At 30.0% G+C, this 22394-nt stretch overlaps 1 protein-coding gene and 1 pseudogene across 3 annotated transcripts; both read right to left on the reverse strand.

The window, feature by feature from the left end:
• Nucleotides 1–1786: 1786 nt before the first annotated feature.
• LOC111279701 (inositol transporter 1-like) lies at nucleotides 1787–7474 on the reverse strand. Of its 2 annotated transcripts, XM_022866710.2 has the most exons (6): nucleotides 6813–7474; nucleotides 5903–5973; nucleotides 5097–5432; nucleotides 3213–3320; nucleotides 2919–3104; nucleotides 1787–2813 (listed from the first exon to the last, which is right to left on the reverse strand). In XM_022866710.2, the coding sequence occupies exons 1-6, from the start codon at nucleotides 6952–6954 to the stop codon at nucleotides 2163–2165; spliced, it is 1494 nt and encodes a 497-aa protein (XP_022722445.2). In that variant the 5' UTR covers nucleotides 6955–7474; the 3' UTR covers nucleotides 1787–2162. The 2 variants fall into 2 exon arrangements, with proteins under 2 accessions (XP_022722445.2, XP_089612740.1); XM_089756614.1 differs by lacking the exon at nucleotides 5903–5973.
• Nucleotides 7475–16448: 8974 nt separating this feature from the next.
• On the reverse strand, nucleotides 16449–20309 carry LOC111279700 (calcium-dependent protein kinase 24-like; annotated as a pseudogene). Its single transcript, XR_016334630.1, has 7 exons — nucleotides 19743–20309; nucleotides 18926–19049; nucleotides 18553–18696; nucleotides 18306–18458; nucleotides 17725–18075; nucleotides 17106–17339; nucleotides 16449–16998 (listed from the first exon to the last, which is right to left on the reverse strand). The product of XR_016334630.1 is annotated as a calcium-dependent protein kinase 24-like (transcript).
• Between the last annotated feature and the right edge of the window lie 2085 nt (nucleotides 20310–22394).

Consider the following 22394-nt stretch of genomic DNA (forward strand, 5'->3'; position numbering starts at 1 on the left):
TTTGTTTCCTTTCCTGAACTCAGGCATTGTCATATCCGGAGGATCCCAGTGCCAAAATTTCTGGTAAACTACCAAAGTTTACTGTTCAAGAGGATGACTTGTGTCAGCTTCATGAGAGAGTTGTTATTGCAAAATTTAACAACCTTGCAACCAGTGAAGTCCATTCTGACCACACATCTTTGTCAAATGCTGTATGCTAAATATTTTGGCCACCATTTCAGGAAGAAACTTCGACCAGTCTGAATCCTGAAGGTTCCTCCATCTGTGTCTGTATTTATGCTGGCTGCATAAACTTGTATGAGGTTTTTTTTTTGGAGAGAAAGAGGTTGGAAATTGATGAAAATTTAAAGTATAATACAATTATACAATATAAAATAATATAATAAGACAAAAATAATTTAATTTAAAATTTTAATAAAAATCATACAAAGATTGAATAAAAATTAAAAAATATATTCGTATGTTTTATGTCAATATAAATTATTATACAAAATTTTTATATAAAATATAATATAAATATATAATTTATCAATATTTTGTATTACATCAATAAATAAAATCACTAATTTTAAAAAAAGGTCTTCGTCAAATCTGTACTCTTAGAAATGGATAGTACAAATTACAAGGTGTGGAATTAGGGAGTACAAAAAAAAATTGAACTAACCCTTCAGCCAGTTGTGTTGTACATTGAAAGTCATGTACTGAATTAGATTTGGAATGTGCTTATATATATTTATATTATTCTGAAACCCATTGCTCTAAATCTGTATCTCCAAGTTGTAAGGGGTGAAGGAGCCCAACAGGGGCGACATGGGATCACATACGGTCAGTCTTAGGTTGAAACCTTGTCCACTGTCTTTGATGTGTTCTCAGTTCGCCCCTGCAGGGCTTCCCTTCACCATCTGATTTCTTTCTTTATTAAGAAACATTTGATTGCATTCTTGGTGAGTTGACTTTCCTTTTTTGTTTTCTTTTTACCAAAATACAGTTTTGTATAGAAAGATTGAAATGACAGATGATAAAAGTTATTTACGAGGATATTAATTTTCTTGAAAATATGATTTTTTTAAAAAAATTATTCTTGAAATTTGAATTTAAAATTTTCGACTTCGAAATTAATTTCAATATCACCGAACTAATAATTTATTGGTTTTTATTTCATATTTAAAGTTATTTATTTGACATTTTATACTAGTACATATCATTTTCTTTTTTGAAATTGCAAGATGAAACCAAAAGTTCATCAGGTTGTTAACCTCAAACATATAGTGAGCAAAATCCTGGAGCAACATAGAGTAATAAAATGATGAATTTACAATAATGGATTGTTCATTCTTGCATAAAATTAGGTAAAATCATCTTTACTTTTAACTAGTAATACACAACCTCAAGGGTGTAGAAGTCTGATGAACATCAGGGTTCAAGGTAAGCTAAGAGAGTGAAAAAGAGGAAAAAAGAAAAGCATAGAAGTGGAAAAATTCAAAAATTGATAGCAAATTTCAGGTTAGATATCTGATATCTGATATGTGAACAAATTTAGAAGGTAGAAACATGTGAATTTATAGAGAATTCAGAGAAAATTAGAAACATGTGAATTTATAGAGAATTCAGAGAAAATTTAAATTATACAAGTATAAAATGAAGACGATTTTTTAGTATTTGAAATTGTGAGAGAATTGAATCAACAGATCACACGATTGATGGTAAAAAAACAAAAAATGAAGTCGGGTTAGAACCCTTCAGTTCGGGCATTTGGCATTCCTTATTTCAATCTTAACAACTAAAATATATAAACCCAGCTTAAGTCCATATTAATTGCAATATGCAATTTTCATGAGTTCAATTCCAATTGTGCTTCCAACAGAGCTTGAAAAGGGAAGCAATTACATATACAAGGAGCCTGTCTCGGTTTGGGGACTACATAAAAGGCGTCCCCCTGACAATGATGTAGTTTATATACACAAGATAGTCCTATGACCATCCACAAGTTCTCGACTCTAAAACATGCAAGAACAAAAACCCCAAAACAATCTGAATGGTTCACGTTACATATATCTATATTTCCACATAGATGTGTGGAAAGATGAGAACGTACCTTCAGATGTCTCCAGGATAAGCTACCAACTTCATAGAAATGGAAGCCGGCTTGATTCTAACGATAACTAGGATTCGTTTCCATGTTCAAGAAGGCTCTCAGTGTTATAACCGCTGCCCCAAGCCCTCTCCTTCCAAAGTTGTTCCACTTCAACAAATGTCAGTCCCTTGGTCTCCGGCACAAACACAATCACGAAAACAACTGCAAGCACAGCTATACCAGCAAGAATCAAGAAAGTACCACCGGTTCCAATAGCTTCAGCAATTGTGAGAAAAGTCTGGGCCACAATCAAATTTGAAATCCAATTCACGGTAGCAGACATGCCCCCACATATCCCTCGGTATTGCTCAGGGTATATCTCGGAGTTCACAGTCCATGGAACAGGTCCCATTCCAGGGGAGAAGAATGTGATGTAAAGGACTAATCCAATGACCGCGAGCCATCCATAAATTCCATTTGAAGAACCAGATGTTTCAGCAAAGAAGGCCCCAGCAAGGATGACAAGGGATGCAATGACACCTGATAAACTCGAAAGTGCCAGACTTTTCCTTCCAACATGATCAATAAGGTATATGCCAACAATAGTTCCTGCTGCATTCATGGCAGCAACAATGAGAGAAAGGAGAAGTGCTAGCTGATTGGAGTTGAATCCAGCCATCTGGACGATTGTTGGGCTATAATACATAACTGTATTGATGCCAGAGAACTGCTGAAAAGCCTGCATAATCACATTTGCTATGTCATTATACAGTCCTCATACTTCCTCCTAAACATAGTTAAGAGAGTTAATCATTCACTAAATTGTTGAAGTTTTAGTTCCTACCTGAAGTCCAGCCCCAGCAAGAAAGGCAAGTCTGATTTCTTTTGTTTTAAAAATATCCAAATATCGGACAGTTGTCTTTTTTTGACGCTCTTCTTCTAGAGCAGCAGAAAGGTGATCCACTTCATCCTCTAATCGAGCAATGTCATAAATTTTAGAAAGCACAGCTATGGCTTGGTCTTTCTCATTCTGAATAATATAATGAAAATGGTTGGTTTATTAAAGGACTAAATGGAAAGGAGGAACCAGTTAAAAAAAGGAATTTACATAGAAATATCTGAGAAGTAATAAATGTACCTTCATGAAAAGCCATCGTGGAGACTCGGGCAAAGAGAGCATAAGGAAGAACTGAATGATAGCCGGCACAGCTGAAACTCCAAGCATCCATCTCCAAGTTCCTCGAACCTGTTCAGGCACGAATGTTTTAGACAGCTAGTAGAGATGCTTGAAAACATTTTGGAGTGCATGAAGTCCTATGATGCACAAATGCCCAGATAACAAAACTCAGCTCAGACCCAGCCTTCACCCATTCATACTTCTTTCACCTCCAAGAACATTAAGACCTCAAAACTCACATATCCAGGTTTAAACAGTCCAGATAAGATCTCAACTAGTTGCTTGAAGATCTCGCCATGTAGTTCAACTCATCAATAAAAATACAACAGAATTAAATGCTTATTTATTCTAAGTTAAGATACTTGTTCATTTGTTTTATAAAACCACAGGTCTCTGAAGGCAGGAAGTGAAACAAGCTTTGCCCCCACAACCTCGAATTGAATCCATTTCTTGAGATCAAATTGTAAGTAAGGTAGCTATGAGTGGACAATTATCCTTAAAACTGAAAAACTTTTAGAAGGAAGTTCAGAACTCTAAGAAAAAAGAGCAAGGAAATTATTGATAATCGTTCTGAAAGAGGGGAAGCAAAGCTTCTGAATATACTTTAAACTTCCTATTTGCATTTCATTAACACACTTTTCACCGAAACATGAAACATATTTACACTTACATGCCATGACAAATTTAGTTTACTATGTACCATTCCACATGCCATAAACAACAGCAGCATATGAATAACCTAACTAGTAGGAAAGAATGACAAAGATTCTATCAATGGTATTTCTGTTCAAGAAATCAATAAAATGCAAACCCCATATTATATCTTGGTACGGCATCTTCAAAACTGCAAAACTGAACACCTTTCACTGAAGCAGAATGATTAATGAGTACAAATAGAATAAGCTATCCGGCAATTACTTTTCCTAGAAAATAAATAATAATCACCTCAGAAAACTGTTAATACTTGGAATGCTATTTGAGCATTTCCTAAAGAAGAATCTATTCTATTCGCTAGCAACCTCAAGAAGAGAGACTAAAAAGATCGAAAGGATGCATTCTCAAAAATAGATTAACTTGTAATTTAACATGCATATACTGACATTCTATCTTCCGGTTAAACAATAAGATGATCCTGATTCCAACCTTGAATCTTATTATAATCAAAAGGAAAGTTTTGTATTTTGACCAGTGATAATAAGACAAAAGAAAATTGCTATCTATACCATTTGAACAATCATATCTAGTTTAACATCTAAAGATATCCAAGTAAAGATTGTTCCTCTATAGCCAGCTAATAAATGGTTTTATTAGCGAAGTCTAAATAGGGAGAACTATCATTTAATTTCCTATATTAACAAAAACTATTTTATGCCAGTTTAGCATTATTCGCTAACAACCTTGTGAGTTTTGAACTTCTAAAGCAAACAAAAGTGTAAAACTGAATATCCAGTTTCAGTATCCTAGCATGGTAATTGGGAAGTTTATTTTCAGTTTCAACTGGTACAAAACCATTTTTTTCCCACATAAGATCACAAGGTAAATAACAGAAAAGAAAGATATGGAAATCCTACCATTTCTATATATATATATCTATATATATATATATATATATAGATATCCCAGGGTCAAAAAAGAGTGTAACACTTACATTGGCGTAAGTGGATCCCTTCTCATATATATATATATATATATATATATATATATATATATATATCCCAAGGTCAAAAAAGAGTGTTAACACTTACATTGGTGTAAGTAGATCCCTCCACACAAATATATATATATATATATATATATATCACTCCAAGAGACGAAAGAGAATGCAGTAAAAGGAAGACAGCTGACCTCTGTAAAAGCAAGATTTACAAGGTAGGAAAGAAACTGTCCACCAGTTATCATAAGCACATTTGTACTCACTAGCCCACCCCTTACTTCTGAGGGTGATGCTTCAGCAATGTATACAGGAGCAGTAACAGATGCTATGCCCACACCCAGGCCAACTAAAAGTCGGCCCAATATCAGCACATATGGATCAGGTGCTAAAGCCATGACAATTGCTCCAGCAGTAAAGACAAAATCTGCAAGAAGAGTAGCCTTCTTACGGCCGTAAGCATCATTAATCCAACCCCCAGATGCAGCTCCAATAATTGCACCAACCAATGCCATGCTGACAATTGTTTCCTGAAAGATAAAGATTCAAGATGCTTCTAAACAGGGAAAGATTCACAAATTAGCAAAATGATTTGCATGTTAACTAATATTATGAGTTATACAAGATTTTTGGAGTCAAGGGAACTCCAAGCCCTCCAAACCACCCAATTACTCCCATTCTGCACCTTTTGCAAACGCAAGATTTGCCTGCTTTTACCAGGCACCACAATCCCCTATCCCAATCAATTAAAAGCATGCCCCTGTACACACAAGATCTAGGGAGAAGTTGCCTTATGTGCTTCGCTAGCAACGCTTCCAAGTTCCATCATTAACACAATTTTCTACTTAAATTTAATGTTTCCTTTGTAGTCCACAACCTCTTCCACTCAATCAAACACACCCAAAAAAACAAAAAAGATTTTCATCAATTCAATTTTTGCATTTTTTTTTTCTGGAAGCAAAAAATTTTTGTATTTCATAACACCTTTAAAAGCTGGTACCTGCAGGAAACTACTCTGATTGACCACCTCAAAGTCATCTTTTATATAAAGAAGGGCCCCTGATATTACACCTGCAGTTACCAATTCCAAGCGAGAACATTTTATGAGAATAAAAAAAAAACTGCAAAAGAAAGGGGAAAATATAACCAGAACAAGAAATGAAGAAAAGCATATCTTCCTTTTTTATTCAGTTAAATTTCTGATACTGCTATAAGAAATCTAGATAACTCAGCGTGATTAACAGTTTTCTTTTACCAAATTGAAGGAAGATATCACACACACCCAAATGAAATCCCGGATAGGATAGAAAGATAATGGTATACTTAGTAAACCACAAAACCAATTTTTTTTAGAATCTAAAACTTAACTCAATAGATTCATACAATCACGCATCCAACAGATTTGAGTTTAAATCTGGACACACACAATCTTTACTTTATTCCTAGGCTAGGACTTTATTTGTTAAAACTAATTTTTTTTCAAAATGTTTTTACTTTTTAGTACTTAAAAGGGGTAAAAGTCTTTTTTAGAAACGAAAAAAATACAGTAAGAGTTAAAGTTGAACAGAACTTTAAGTTACTTAAAATCATTTGAATTGAGCAACTCAATGAAATTCTATTATATAATCATGTTAAATTAATAGTACTTCTTTATTTAAATTCCAAATTTGAGATAAAATTTTTTTTTTCAAATTACTTGCTTTTTTTTTTCCTGGTTCACAGGATCTCCAATGCCTTAGATCAGTCCAATTCTGCTACTACAATCAATAAATTCAAACAGAACTTAGTTTCATCAACTAATAAATACAAATCTTTTCATCCAGAGGAATCAAAGCAAATTGCATGAAGACAAAAAAAAAAAAAGAAGAAAAAAACTAAAACAAGAAAGAAGGGAAGAAAGGGATTGATACCTGTGTCATAGCCAAAGAGCAAGCCACCAATACCAGCAATGACAGTAAGTCCTAAAACATAAGGATTACTGAAATATGACATTCTTCTTTCTGGAAACAAATCCAGATACCCTGAACTCCCAGGCAATGAATTTAGAGTCATTTTTCCTTTCTCTCTTTACGCTTTAGTAATGAAAATTCAACCCCACCAAACAAAAGAAAGAAAAAATCGATTAAATTCCCAGGAATTTAATTCCCAAATCCCAATTCTCAAAACTTTCTCAATTTGGTTTTCAGCTAATTCCCAACAACCTTTTCTTTTTTTCTTTCTTCTGACCCAACAATGAAGAATTCAAGATTATAAAGAAAAGTGAATCGAGTTTTCAAGGATCAAGAATTTCCCTTATACCCAGAAAAAAAAACAAATAATTTGTTCTTGAGTTCTAGTCAAAACTCGATAAAATGATTAACCAATGAAACAAAACATGCATTTAAAACTCAAAACGTTGATCTTTTTTTTTTTCTTTTTTCTTTCCAACAAAATAAGAATCCAATTTGATTTTCCCAGAGAAATCCTGGCGTTTTGAGGAAGTCGCTTCCCTTTTCGCCTGCAAGAGAGAAAGAGACCGTGAGAACGAAAGAAATGGAAAAGTGAAATTAAGGACGATTATGAACGAAACAGTGAGAGTCGACCATGAAATCATAACTATTAGTTAAAATTTAATTTTATTATAATTATAATTATATTTTTTATATTTATTATAAGTAAAAATTTCATAATTATAATTTAATTATGATTAATTACATCAAAATTTTGTAGTAATTTGAAGTGATCAAAACTTTCATATTTGTCCACAGCCACATTGATAGAGTATTAAAATTTTAATTTCAAATTTTATTTTATAATATTTTTAAATTTATATAAAATACCAAACTTTAATCATTCATTCTTAATCCATCTATAACCAATAACTTTCTTTTTCTAATTTCATTGTAACGAAAGTAAATCATTTATAAATTTTTATTAAAATATTATAATTGTTTAATAATAACAATAAATTATATAAAATTCATCACTTACAAATATGAATTTTACATAAAATTTTTATAAACTTCACGTAATTTTAAATTACAATTAATTAATTATTAAATAAAATACTATTTATATTTTATAGGTGTTTCACATCTGTTGGATATGTGTCAAAATTTTTATTTTTTTATATTTTAAAAATTATTTCACTCGGTCTTATCCATATCACAATGTCACTGTCTGTAAATATTTTACCTATTTCTTTAAAGAATGGATAAGTTTTTAAAATAAATAGTTTTGGATTTTTTTATGAATTAAAAAATGCAAAAATAAATGAGGGCAAAAAAATATTTTACATATAATTATTATAATATATATAATTAATTATAATTATAATTATATAAAATTTACATAAATAATAAATTTTTATATCATTTTTTATTATGATTAAATAATTATAAAATTATAACAAAAATAACTACGCGTGATATATTCTGGACAAAAATTATCCGTAAGCAGAGAAGACATGGGTAATGCTAAAAACGTGGAGTTTACTATTTACTGTAGGATTTTAGGACATAATTAAAGTAAGACAGAGTAAGACGTAATCTCTCGAGTAGGTACAGTAAAGTTACTCGCTTCTGGGCTCCTTCTTCTTCACAAGCCTCTTCTTCAACCAACCTCTTTACCCTTACCCTTCAACCAGATGTTTTTTAAGATTTCAAACACAAGTTCATTCACTTTTCATGTGCAGAAACTCACTCATATTTTCTCCAGAAATGTGATCACCCACTTTGACAAAACCCTGAATTTTTTATTTCCCTTCCCTTCAAGAAAAATGAGAATGTCAATCCTACAAAAGCTAGTCATTCAGGCATGAACCCAGATCATTTCAAACAAGCAATCCAAGAATGTTCCCTTCTCCAGGCTCAAGGATTAATTGAACCAACCTCCTCTCCATGGGCGTGTGAAGCGTTTTATGTCAACAAACGTTCAGAACAAGTTCGTGGAAAACTCAGATTGGTAATCAACTACAAGCCTCTTAACATTTTCCTTGCGGATGATAAGTTCCCTCTTCCAGACAGAAAAACTTTGTTCGCAAATCTAGCAAATGCAAAAGTCTTCTCAAAGTTTGATCTCAAAGCAGGATTTTGGCAACTAGGTATACATCCACAGGACAGATACAAAACGGCGTTTTGCATTCCTCAACACCACTTCCAGTGGACCGTAATGCCTTTTGGTTTAAAAGTTGCTCCTTCATTGTTCCAAAAAGCCATGACCAAGATATTTGCTCCAATTCTTGATAATGCTTTGATTTACATCGATGATATCTTACTGTTCTCTCCTGATGATACATTTCATGCACAGTTATTGGATAAGTTCCAGCGCATAGTTCAACAGTATGGGATAATGCTTTCAGAGAAAAAGATGCTCATTGGTGCTACAGAAATTGATTTTCTAGGCATGTATCTCAAAGATGGTCAGTACATTGCTCAACCTCATATTGCTCAGTCACTTACAGATTTTCCTGATGCAAATCTTTCAAAGAAGCAGATCCAGCAATTTCTCGGTATAGTCAATTACATGAATGAATTTCTCCCAGATATTGCCCAGCTCACATATCCACTCAGACAAATGCTCAAAAAAGTAAAGGACTACTAGCCTAATAAGACGAGACTAGGACAAAGTAACTTTACAAGTGGCTTAGGATAAGACTAAAGGACGGTGAGTCATAACTAAGGTACAATGACTCATAACTAGGGTACAAAGGTCCATTATTATGGTATAGTGACTCATCACTTAAGGTACAGTGACTAAGCACTATGACTCATACTAAAATACAAAATACATTATGACTTGACTAAGACATAAAGGTGATGAAGACTTGACATAAGGTTGTCTTGATGTGAAGGCATCATTATCAACTTCTGTGGAGTCTTCTGGAGAAAACTGAAATTAACACGCTTAATTATACAATATTTGGACTGGAGAGGGAATCTTTTATCTTGTAGCACCATCAGTGTCATCATTCTGGGAAATCTTCTGAGAAATCTTCAAAGTACTGAAGGACTAGAGAATCATCTACCCATCGGAAGAGTTCTTGTTCAAAATTATCAGGAGTAGAATCACAACATTGGAATAAGTGATTGTAAATTCTGTGTTCAAATCTTGCTCGAAGTCTGGAGAGATCTTCATCATTCTGCCAGTAAGGATTTGTTGGAAGTTCTGCTAATTCTGAAGGACAGTGAAGATCAAAATTAACAAGTCTGTGTGATAAATCACTCCACCAAGTGTCATAAGGTGGTTCAGGAATCCAATGTGCCAGGTGAATGTGTAGTTCTTGGATGTATTCTGGAGGGTACCACCACCATGGTTCTTTCTTGAAAGGAGGAAGTTCTGCAGGGACTGGGAGGTTGTTGATTTTGCAGAGTCTTTTTAACAGGAGTTTGTATTCATGAGCATAGAGAAAGATAGAGTTGTACAGAGAGTAGGGATTACACACATACATGTCTGAACGGGGTTGAAAGAAAACATAATCTTCAGAAAGGTCACAAGGTCGGTGGAAGAAGAAGATAATATGGTAATGGGAAGGAAAGTGTTGGGTGAGAGAAAACCAAGTATGGAGGGGTTTAAACCACTTCAAAAAGGTTCCTAAATGAACATGAGCTTCATAAAGGAAGTCATTATTAGTGAAAGTGATTGTGACAAAGTTGAGTTCAAAAGAGTTAAACTCAATGGCAATGGTGTAGAGTTGGCATAAATACCATAAAAGAACTAAGGCTTCTTTGAATAAACTGGGTTGGAAAGATTGTTGGAGGAGGAACATCCTTTCCTTTGCTGTGATCAAATTCAATTGTGACAGTACCATCCTGGTTTGTCTTGTAGGTTGGATCAAAATGTTCAATTGGCTCATCTTGTTTCCAAATCTTTTGATAACTTGTCGTCCACGTCTTTGGGAGAAGGGTGGCAAGTTTTTCATTGGAAATCTGCTTTGGAATATGAACATGTTTGGGAGTTCTGTCTGCTGTTTCCATTTTAACAAAAACTGCATCACTGGAGTGTGAAAGAGGCAAGTTAATGGCATGATCTTGAACTCTGTATGCCATCTGGTAGTGAAGGGTTGCCTGGAGGCCTTTCATTTCTGTGCCTACGATCTAGACTTGAACTTTTAAAGCATCTAACAGGGTTTGATCATGAAGAGACATATTGTAATTTGGGAAGACTGTGAAGAAGACAGTTCCTGCATTGAGTGTCGTCTCGACGATTCCAAGGACTGCATGCTTGTAATCTTTAAATCTGGTGTCCAATAAGGCCATTCTGGTACAGACAGGAATTCCATTTCTACCATGAAAGGTTAAAGCGATTCTGATAGCACCAAAGTGGATGTGAGTGTATCCTTGTTCTGACCACTGGTGAGGAAATTCTTCTGGGATCTGAAGAGTAACAAAGTGCTCTTGGGGTCCTGCTGGAAGAATACATTGATCAAAGTTTGTGGCTTGAACATATTCTTTTGGAGCTGGATATTTGGGTTTTAAAAGAGTTTTTAAAGATCTGGTAAGAGAAGGGGAGGAGTTTGAGAAAGCTGTATAAGGATTGACAAGGGGTAAGACTGTTTGTTGGGTTTTCTTTTCTTCTGGAATATAATCTACTTCATATAAGAACTTAAGCTTAGAAGAGGAGGACTTTTTAAGTACAGGAGATGGAGGAGAGGATAGACTAAAAGAAGATCTAGAGGAAGATGGTTGAGAACTAGAGTTGCTAAGAGTGGATAGATCCATGAAAATAAGACTCTCTTTTGGCTTTTCCTTTTCCAATTTTTCAATAATCAAATCTTTTAGAAACATACTTCTCTTCTCACTATCTTGGCAAGTTGTTAGGCCTGATACCATTTATACACATAGCTCTGATACCATTTATACAGGTAGAAATGGAATTCCTGTCTGTCAAGGTCTTTTGGATGGAGAGAACAGCATTTGAGTCTGAAGAATTGCTCTCTGATCTTTTCTAATCTGTGAGTTTCTTGTCCGCAAAAGATTGCTGCAAATTGAGAGACAGCGTCTGTGATTGTTGGGCATTGAAGAAACTGGAGTTGTCTGTATTCACCAATGTTGTCCCAAAAATTTTTCAGGGTTCCAACGAGTCTAGAAACATTATAATTATTAACAATCATGGTGTTCCGATGATGGCGAGTTCTAAATGCGTTCTCGCTTTTGTTTTATTTTAAATTTTTTTAAAAATAAAATTATTTAAAAAATATATTTTTATTAATTTTTGAATATTCACTCTTTTAAATAAATCAAAACCCTTTTTGAAAAAAAATTTTAAAAAAATCATAATACTTTTCAAAAATACATTTCTAAAAACTCATAATATTGTTGGAAAAACTTTTTCGATAAATGATAACACTCTTCAAAAATAAATTTGAAAAAAATAATTTTTATAAAAATTTTAAAAAAGAGAATATTGTTAAAAAATTTATAAATTAGTTAATGAAAATAGTTATAATTAAAAATAATAATTTTTAAAATTAATTAAAAATTTATTTTTATTATTTTGATTTAAAATACACATCCCTCTTGTTAGGATTTTTTATGAAAATTTCAAAAAGTAAAATTTTTTTTAAAAAATCATTATTGTTATATTTTCGATCTTATACAAATTTGAGAATCAATGGGAAGGTCCTTAAAATAATTAGAATTAATTCAAAATTAAAGATTTTTTTGACTAATATTATATTCTTATGAATAAAAAAATAGTAATATTATTAAATATTTTATAATTTTATCAAAATTTAATATGTTAATTAAAAAAAATTATTATGATAAGTAGATAAAGATACTTCTTCAAAGAATTTAATTTAATTAAAATTATTATAAAATTTTAATAACTAAAAAAATTGTTTATTATTTTTTCTTTAAAAATAGTTTTTTTATTGCATCTATTTCCAAATAATTTTAATAAAATTTTTTGTAATTTTTTATAAAATTTCATTTATAAAAATGTTATGATTTTTCGAAAATGTATTTTTGAAAAGTATTATATTTTTTGAAAATTTATTTTGAAAAATTATAAAATTTATAAGAAAGATATTTTAATAATTTTATTTATAAAAAGTTCAAAAAAAAAAGTGTCGGTGGTGCAAATAAAATTCCCCCCTTGTGATTCCAATCGTGTGAATCACGCTCAGTTCTTTCGAGTCATGTCGCTCTATTTAGATACGTGCGGCTTCAAAATCCAGACATAACTTCGATGGTGCGTGACGACACGCCACTGTTAAAATGATAACCGTGAAACATGGTGTAGCAGTGCCTCCACGTGTTCCATTGGGGGTAGAACAGTGGCTCATTTCTTTCTGTAATTTCCTTAATCTCACGTCAGGATCACACGGAAGAGCCCACTTAGTAATTATCCGACAGTGTTGCTTGCTTAACAAACATTCAAGCATCGAACTTGCATTTGAGATTAAAAATAGCGGTATTTATCATAGGTGTAATTTACTTGAGGTGATATTAAAAAGTTTGAGTTTTAATTTGAAATTTGTTGCTAAAAATTTTATTTTAGTTTGATTAAAGTTTAATTTTTAAATTTAAATTTGATTGGAGATAAAAATTAAATTATTTAAATTTAAATTTAAATTTAAATTGATAAATATATAATTAAAATAATAATTTTTAATTAAAATATATTAAAATATAAAAAATTAATTAAATTTATGAGCTAAAATTAAATATAATAATATTTAAATTTAATTTATTTGATAAATTAAATTATTCGAATTCAAATTTAATTCAATAATAATTAAGTTGAATTTAAAAATTAAATTTTAAATAATTTATTAATATTAATATATTATTTATACCTTATATATTATAATATTGAAATTAAAATAAATGAAAAAAATATGTGTTTATATATAAATATAATAATATGATAAGATTGAATATAATAATTTATTGTCTTACAAAATATAATCAATTATTATAATTAAAATCTTTTTATTTTTTTAATTCTACATTAAAACAATTAACTATTTTAAAATTTAGTGGTTCATCGAAGTATTAGGATTTTAGCCTTTTAACTGCATCGTTAGAATGCTAATAAATTTGTTCAGGAGCCAATAGCTCATTTTTATGTCCTTGGCTGCGTAGAGTTTGGATAAGAATTTCTGAATTGGATTTGATTTGACTCGTGTGAATATTTTAATATTATATATAAAAATTTTGTTAGATAGAAAAAATGAGAATTACGACAATATCAAGATTCATGGGAGCAAGAAATTGCACGAAAAGTTGTTGACAATAAATATTTGCTACCATACAAATGTAGACATTTGGTGTCACGGTCACCAACCATTTGTAAGCTCTGCACAAAATACTTTGTCCTTACCAAATAATAACAATGATGGAATGATTAAAAGGATAAATGATGCATTAGTTTTTTATAAGTTATTTAAATTTGGTTAGAATAAAATTTATGATTGAAATTTTTTTAACATAATAATTACATTTTATGATTAAAAAAATAATATCTTAATTATGTTTAATTAATATTTATAAACATCAGTCAATTGACCCTTTTTATAATAATGCAATGATAAATAATTTTCATTCCTACTAAAAAAGATAAAAATGGATGTGTTTCAATTCGATTTGATTTGATTTAAAAATTTTTTTTTTTTAAATCGAGTATCGGATCTATTTGGATGGTAGAAAAGAAATTTGAAGTTGTGTCAAGATCGAGTTTTAAGTAAATTCAACTTAATACATATAAAAATTATTTTTTAATTATTTAATTTAATTTTATATTTATTTATATATATTTAAATTTATATTTATATTAAAAATAATATTTTATATTTTAAAAATAATATTTTATTAATTTTAAGTCGAGTCAAATTAGGTATGATTTTATATAATATCAAATTAAGTTGAATTCAGATATAAAAATAATAAAAAATTTATTAAATCGGATTCAGATCGACTTTAAGACAAGTAAAAATTTATTTCGATCCGATCCGTTATCACACTAACTTTAACTCATATTTTTTAATTTATTATTATTATTATTATTATTATTATTATTAATGTCTTAAAAGTTGAAAGTCTCAACAAAATGGCACGTGGGCAAAAAACAGTTATCCCATGCAATAATGGTAGGGAAATATTGCATCAATGTCATATTCGATCTATTTGTGTGGCTCGCAAGATGTCGGCTCCATATTTTACAAAAATGTCACCACCTTGTTTGTGTATGCAATTATGTCCTCGCCCCACATGACGCAAGATGTCGGCTCCATATTTTACAAAAATGTCACCATTTGTGTATGCAATTATGTCCTCGCCCCACATGACATGATTTGTGCTCCTTCGTGCCTATCCAATACAAACGTACATGCTATATCTCGTGATCTTACCAAACAATCATAAATTTTATATGGATTCTATATTAGAATTGAATTGGAGATAAAAATTTTTACATTATTTTTAATTTATGAATATTTTTAAAATTAAATTATAAGATTTAATTAATTAAAATAAATAATATTTTATAAATTAATACGAACAATGACATCTGATATTATAGTTAATTTTAAATATTAATGATATATCATCAAAGATGATGAATATTTATTAGAATAAAAAAGATATTATAATTTAAAAAAAAATTATAAATTTCACATCGATTATATATTATTAAAGTAAGAAGATATTATAGTTTTAGAAATGAGTAAAAAATTTCACATCGATTGTATATTAAATCAGTTTTGAGATATAAGTATTCACATTATTTTAAACTTGTAAAATATTTTTTATAAAATATTTTTCGTAAAATAAAATCATAAAATATAATAAATCAAAACAAATAATATTTCATAAATTAATATAAATCGCGACAATATAAATGTTATATGTGTAATGTCTGCTTTTTTTGTTTTTGATGTGGTTAAAGAAGATTAAGATGAGAAGCTTGTTTTGACATGGTTTTTGAAAATGAAAATTCATTAGTTGGAACTTAGAAAATTTAAATACATGTTTGGAATTTAAATATTAAGATTAATTAAATTTGTTTAGGATTAAAAAACCTTGTCAAGTTAGTCAATTTTGGTTCAAAATTGGGTTTTAAACAAGATATTTCCAATTCCATTTAAATTAAATTATGATTATATTTTATTATTAAATAATTATTTAATTTAATTTTAATTTTAAAATATTAATATAAAAATATTACTTGGTTATTTCATTTTGGGCTCAATCTAAATATATGATTATATAGTAATAAGAAATATGCTGATAATATATATATATATATATGTCTAATAACTTTTTATTAGACACTAATTAAAGATAATAAAAATATTATTTTAAAAAATTAATTTAATGTATTATTTTTATCAAATTAATAAAAAAAATAATTTAATTGTAATTTTCTTTTATAAATATGATCTTAACCAATGGTTTAACAAATATATTATGAACAGAAGCCTTGTGTCTTCATTAAAGCTGCAATTCCATGTCTTTGTACAATTTATTATATTAAAGATTCACTTTTTAGTTTTATAAATGAAGTTGTAATTTGAGAATAGAAAAAGTTATAATTTATATGTATTAAAATTTAAATTTATATATATTAAATATCATTTCGTAAGGATGTTTATATGAATTAATTGAGATAAGAAAATTTATATTAAAGATTCTCTTTGAGCTTATGGTAAACAAAACTTGAGTATATCCAAATAAGCTGGAACATGATTAATCATTTTAGATAAAAAAAAAAAAAAAAGGTGTCCTTCAAACAATTTACAGATGAACATATCAATGAAAAATTCAGTACTTCAGCTTCCTTTGATCAAAACAAAACCTTCATGAACATCAGGAGCTAATAATCTTATCTCAGTGAAACAACTCTATTTATCTATGTAAAACACTATGACATATATCCTTTCTATAAAACTCAGATATATTGGAAATTTCCCACTTCCCACTTCCCATTGCAATATCTAAAACACAACAATCTCTTTCAACCTGGAAAATTTTGTCACTTTAGTTGACCAGATTGTCTTAAAATTTTGATGCTCACTGCATTTAGCATTGCTCTTGAATATTGGCGAGAAGCCATTTTCCAGTCCATGCCAGTTAGCATCATTGCCTTGAACTCTTGGTAACTGATTCGACCATCCTACAAAAATCAAATCAATGCAAACAAAATGGACGAAAGTTATAAAATTCTCCAAGTTGGATTAATCTTAGGCATTGAAAGTTATTGTTTTTTTTTTAAAGGATCACCTTGTCCTTGTCGACATCTTGCATTATGTCCTTGATCAGCTGTTCATTGTTGGGACCATGGTTGTCTGGCAGCAATGCTTCTTCCAATTCTTCGAATTCGATATAACCACTTTGGTTCTTGTCGAAGTAATGGAATGCTTGGGAGAGATGCTCGTCGTTGCTAATCCTTTTCAGGTGAACTGCCATTGTGACAAACTCCTCACAGCTAAGTGTGCCATTTCCATCAATGTCCGCCTTTCGGATAAGAAATCAGAGAAAGAATTTCAGATATAGCAGAGTTTGGTAAGAAAATGTTTCTGGTAATAGTAGTTCAATTAAGAAAAAGTTCAAAATTTTTTAAACAGAAATGGGGTTCTTGGGTTTTATGCAGTACATCTTTTCTTAAAATCTATTTAAATAAGCTTATTTATGCCGAGTTTAGCAAATTCATAAAATAATAACTTCCAATAATTTCTCAACAGATTCGAAATCTAAGCAACAAAGATGGGTACACTCTCTTTCTCACTTGAGCCAATCATTTATTGATAAAGTTTGATTCTAATAACTATGAGAAGCAAAAACATTGATCCGAGCAAGCAAACCCTTGTAAGAACTGAGTTTTAAAATGAATTGAACTTACTGCATCCATTAACATCCGCACATCAGGATCAGCAACACAATGTCCAATTTTCTGAAGGCCATCTCTCAGCTCCTCGAACGACAAGTCTCCATTTTCATCAGTGTCCATCATATGAAACATCTCTATAATTGAATCGACTTCTTCATTTGGCAAATTGTCTGCTACCACCTGGAATGAAGAGAAGTGACATTTCTCAGGGCCTGGATAAATCCACATTAAACACAGGAAGGCTTACCCTCAAAACTTTCTTCTTGAATTTACTCATCAAGGAGAACTGCTTAATCCTTGTTCTCACATTTTCTCCCAGATTAACATTTGGAGCATGTTCCAAGTTTTGTATCCAAGGATGTTCTTCATATAACACACAAGAAAATTATTAGTCTATCAATCCAATCGTTAACATCAATAGTTTATGTATCTAACTAAGAGATTGGCCTGCTCTTTATAAAAATCAATACATCAAGCTAGCTGTGATGCATTTGGGATAGACTTTTGTCTTTAAAACATGACATGATGACACGATTGGCAATTTAAATATATAGAGGTGATTTGTACTTGAATGTATCAATAAGGATACATACCAAGGACATCTTGAACCGTCATACGACTATATGGATTCGGATCAAGCATGCTCTTAACAAGATCCTTGGCTTTATCAGAAACCTTAGGCCAAGGATCCCTTTCGAAATCTATGTTTCCTTTTATAATTGCATGTGCAATTCCTTCCTCAGTGTCTGCACTAGCCATAGCCAATACCTTTGTTAGAAGGCATCAAACACATAGTTTTGCTCAAAAATCTTGCAAGTAATGGAAAAGGAATTCATTTACCTGCCCAAAAGGGAGGAACTCCACAAAGCAAAATATACAGGATAACACCTATACTCCATATATCAATTTCCTTCCCATAATTTCTTCTTAAAACCTCTGGAGCCATGTAATAAGGACTTCCAACAATGTCACTGAAACGCTGACCTGCCATTGATGATTGAGATAGGATGCTCAGACATGTTTACAACAACACCAATTAAGCCCTTTTAATCAGTATGTGAATTCTGCTAAATGTATCATATTGTCTTACTGTTTCGTGTTTAAAATCATATATGTTCAATCAACATGACAAATTAGGCTATGCTAATACGATGAAATTCGCTGTCTGCTAAAGAGTCATTTAAGAAAAGGTAGAAGGTTCGTATAAGCTTACCAGGTTCATAGAATATTGAGAGGCCAAAATCAATTGCTTTAATTGGGGCAGTTTCTCTTCCATCTGCCAACAAGAAATTCTCAGGTTTTAAATCCCTATGTATCACCCCATGTTCATGGCACACCTGCAACAAATATTACATAGATCATAGATTATATATTAATCAATTGCATATTTCTATGAAATTTACCATGAAGAGTTAATAAATAAAAATTTTGCTATGAAATTTGCATATTGCAATAAAAGTTATGAAGAGTTCATAAAATTTAGGGCAAAAATTGCATATTACTTGTTTTCATCTAAAACAATTATATTAATCAATTGATGAATTGCCTTTTTTTCCTTTTCATTGTTTGTTCCTTTTAATCAAAAAATTATTTTTTTTACTTTCTATAGTTTGCTTGTTAATGACTTTCAAGAAGTAAAAACCAGCCTTTTCAAGCTCTAAAATCAACAAATACATAATTGAAAATTTTAATCTACATTATTTTAAAGTCCAAATAATTAATTTGTGAGCCAAGAAAGAACCAAATGCATCAATTTGATAATAAAATTCCCAAGCACATTCATTAACTATTCAATAATTTACCCCATAATTTTTAATAAAAAAATACATTATCTATTTTTTTCCAAACCTAATAATAAGCAAAAAGGAAAAATCTTGTCATTTTGAAACTAGAAATTATATATATGAATAATGATGGTATGATTACTTATAAATGGGATATCTCTTAATATCAATAATTTGTTACTAAATCTCAACAATAAAGGGAAAAAAGAAGAACAAAATTAAAGATAGAAGAGATTGATGGATAACCTTGACAACCTCCAAAATGGTCTTGATAACGGTAGCAGCAGCTCGTTCTGTATAATGACCTTTAGCGACAATTCTATCAAAAAGTTCACCTCCATGGCAAAGCTCCATAACAAGATAAACAGCTTCTTTATCCTCAAAGGCTTCCCTAAAGGTTACAATATTCGGATGCTTAGGCAAATGCTTCATGATCTCAACTTCCCTTCTTACATCTTCGATATCGATCTCCGTACTCAGCTTTGCCTTCGATATCTTCTTACATGCGTAAGCTTCCCCCGTTTCTAAATCAAAACATTGATGTGTGATCCCAAACTCTCCTCTCCCTAATTCTTTTCCCAACTCGTATCTCTCCAAAATATTGTCTCCTGATGGATCTTTCAAAACCTTACCATTGCTCCCACGTAGGCTTAACGATTTTCGTACCCCATCGTAATCCAAACGTCCATGTTTGGATTTTGCTTTCGATGAATAATAATATTTCTTTGATATTACACCTACTAGCTTTGTTGGTGTTGACATGCAACTTCCCATGGGATGGCAGTGACGACGAAAATGATCGATTGAGTTAAATTAGGGTTGATTTGGTTTGATGTTTTAGATCATAAAACATCCCATGGGAAGAAAGAGATTTTTTTTTTGGCTAGAGAAGGAAAATGTAAAGCCTAGCAAAGGAAAAGAGAGGAAAAGAGACTAAATTTGGTTTATTAGAGGAGTTGAAGGAATTTGAGAAGAAAGTTATTGGTTTTTGTTAGATTTGTCCCACCATTTTCTTAGGACAGTTCAAATACCGTTATCTTTAACATTAAGGTCGTTGATTATGGTTATAAATACAGAGAAATTTTGGGATTTTAGTGCTTTATTACAAGAACCACTCAAATCTCTAGGAATTTTTTTGTTTGTTTTTGGAAATTCCTTTTCTACATATATAATCTTTAATGCCAAATTAATATTTTTGATTAAATTTATTAAAAAATATTATTTTATTAAATGGTAAAAAAAATGAAAAATGAATAAATAAATAACACAAGCACAAAATTGAATCATTTTGAGGGTATTTTTACTATGGGAGATGCATTATACTAATGGTTTGGGATTACAGGTGACAATTGGGAGGGACGAGTCGGTTTCACTTTGATCTTAGTAGCCAATGAAAGGTTAATTTCATGGTTGTTGTTGTGAAGATTAATCACACCTGATTTGCAAAATATTTTTCATTTTGATATGAAGATTTTAATTTTTTTATCGTCAAATTACAATCACATCTAAAATACAAAAAGGGTAACCTTCTATTTTATATTTGTGGACGCTTTGAAGAGTGGTGGCTTGAAATTTTATGAGTCGACAATAAAATTTGTGAAAATCGAAGTAATTATAGTTTATGATAACACCTTATGGCATATGGTTTTGTATCCTTTCAATTGTTGATGCTGTTACTCTTTGCAGGCAAAACTCAAGTCAAGAAGGACTCTTCCTCCTCGGTGAAGTAGTTTGAATGATAATAACAATATTAAAGTTAAAGGTTGAGGCTTTGACAAATCAAGTTTGAACAATCTTTCAAATTTTAGTATATCTTTTGAATTTAGACAATCACCTACCAAGTTATAGGTTGACTGCATTTGACGACTTTTAGAGTAAAGTGTTCATAGATAAGATTAGATTAAATTAAGTGGATCTTTGGATTATTATTTTGAAAAATTAAGCATGATTGGATCTAATTTGCTCATTTATTTTATATTTATTATAAAATAGTATAAATATATATTAATAATATTTTATTTTTAAATATATTTTATCATTAAAATTAAATAAACTATATTATTGATTATATATAATTTATGAAAACAAATTCTAATTATTTTTTTTTCTATGACTAAAAATTTTGTTTAGTTTATTATTGGATAGTTAAAAGTTAAAAAGTTACAAAAATTTTTTTGTGGAACTTTATTTGTAGTCTTAGCAAAAGTGGGAGTTCTTTAAATAAAGTTTGTGAAAATTTTTTTAAATAAAAAATTATTAAATAAAAATCAAAATTAAAAATCAAAATTGAAAAATTAAAAAATTAAAAAATCTTATTATATAAATCAAGTTTACAAATTTTGAAAAAATTTTAATAAATTTTGGTATATTTTTTAGATAATCATTTTTAGTAACAATTTTGATAGAAATTTTACATTTAAATAAATATCAATTAAATTTAAATTATTAACTATATTTTTAATATTTTATTAATTTTTACATTAATTTTTTCAATCTATTTATTTGAATTTTTTATTAAAATTAATTTTTTAAAAAAATTCACAAATTTCACTTCATCTAAATTTTGTCTGGTAAAAGAAATAAAATGGTGATATGTTGGTCAAGTCAATTCATTAAATCTCTTCAAAAATTTGTCAAGTTGATTTTGACATAGAACGAAGGAATATATTCTAAGAAAATTCCTCTTACTACTTGCATTTATTTAATTAAGGTTTTTCAGAAAAGAGTAAGGCTTATATTTAATGGGATTCCTTTGAAAATTTTTAATTTCATAGGCAGCATTAAAAAATTTATATATATATTTAATTATTTTTATTTTAATATATATTTAAAAATATATATCCATTTACAAATAAAACAATTTCTCTATTTAATTCAGTTTTAATGAATAAATACATT

Source organism: Durio zibethinus, chromosome 27 (assembly GCF_047325235.1).
Source record: "Durio zibethinus cultivar Kanyao isolate XHJ-2024 chromosome 27, ASM4732523v1, whole genome shotgun sequence".
In the NCBI taxonomy this organism is placed as follows: Eukaryota; Viridiplantae; Streptophyta; class Magnoliopsida; order Malvales; family Malvaceae; genus Durio; species Durio zibethinus.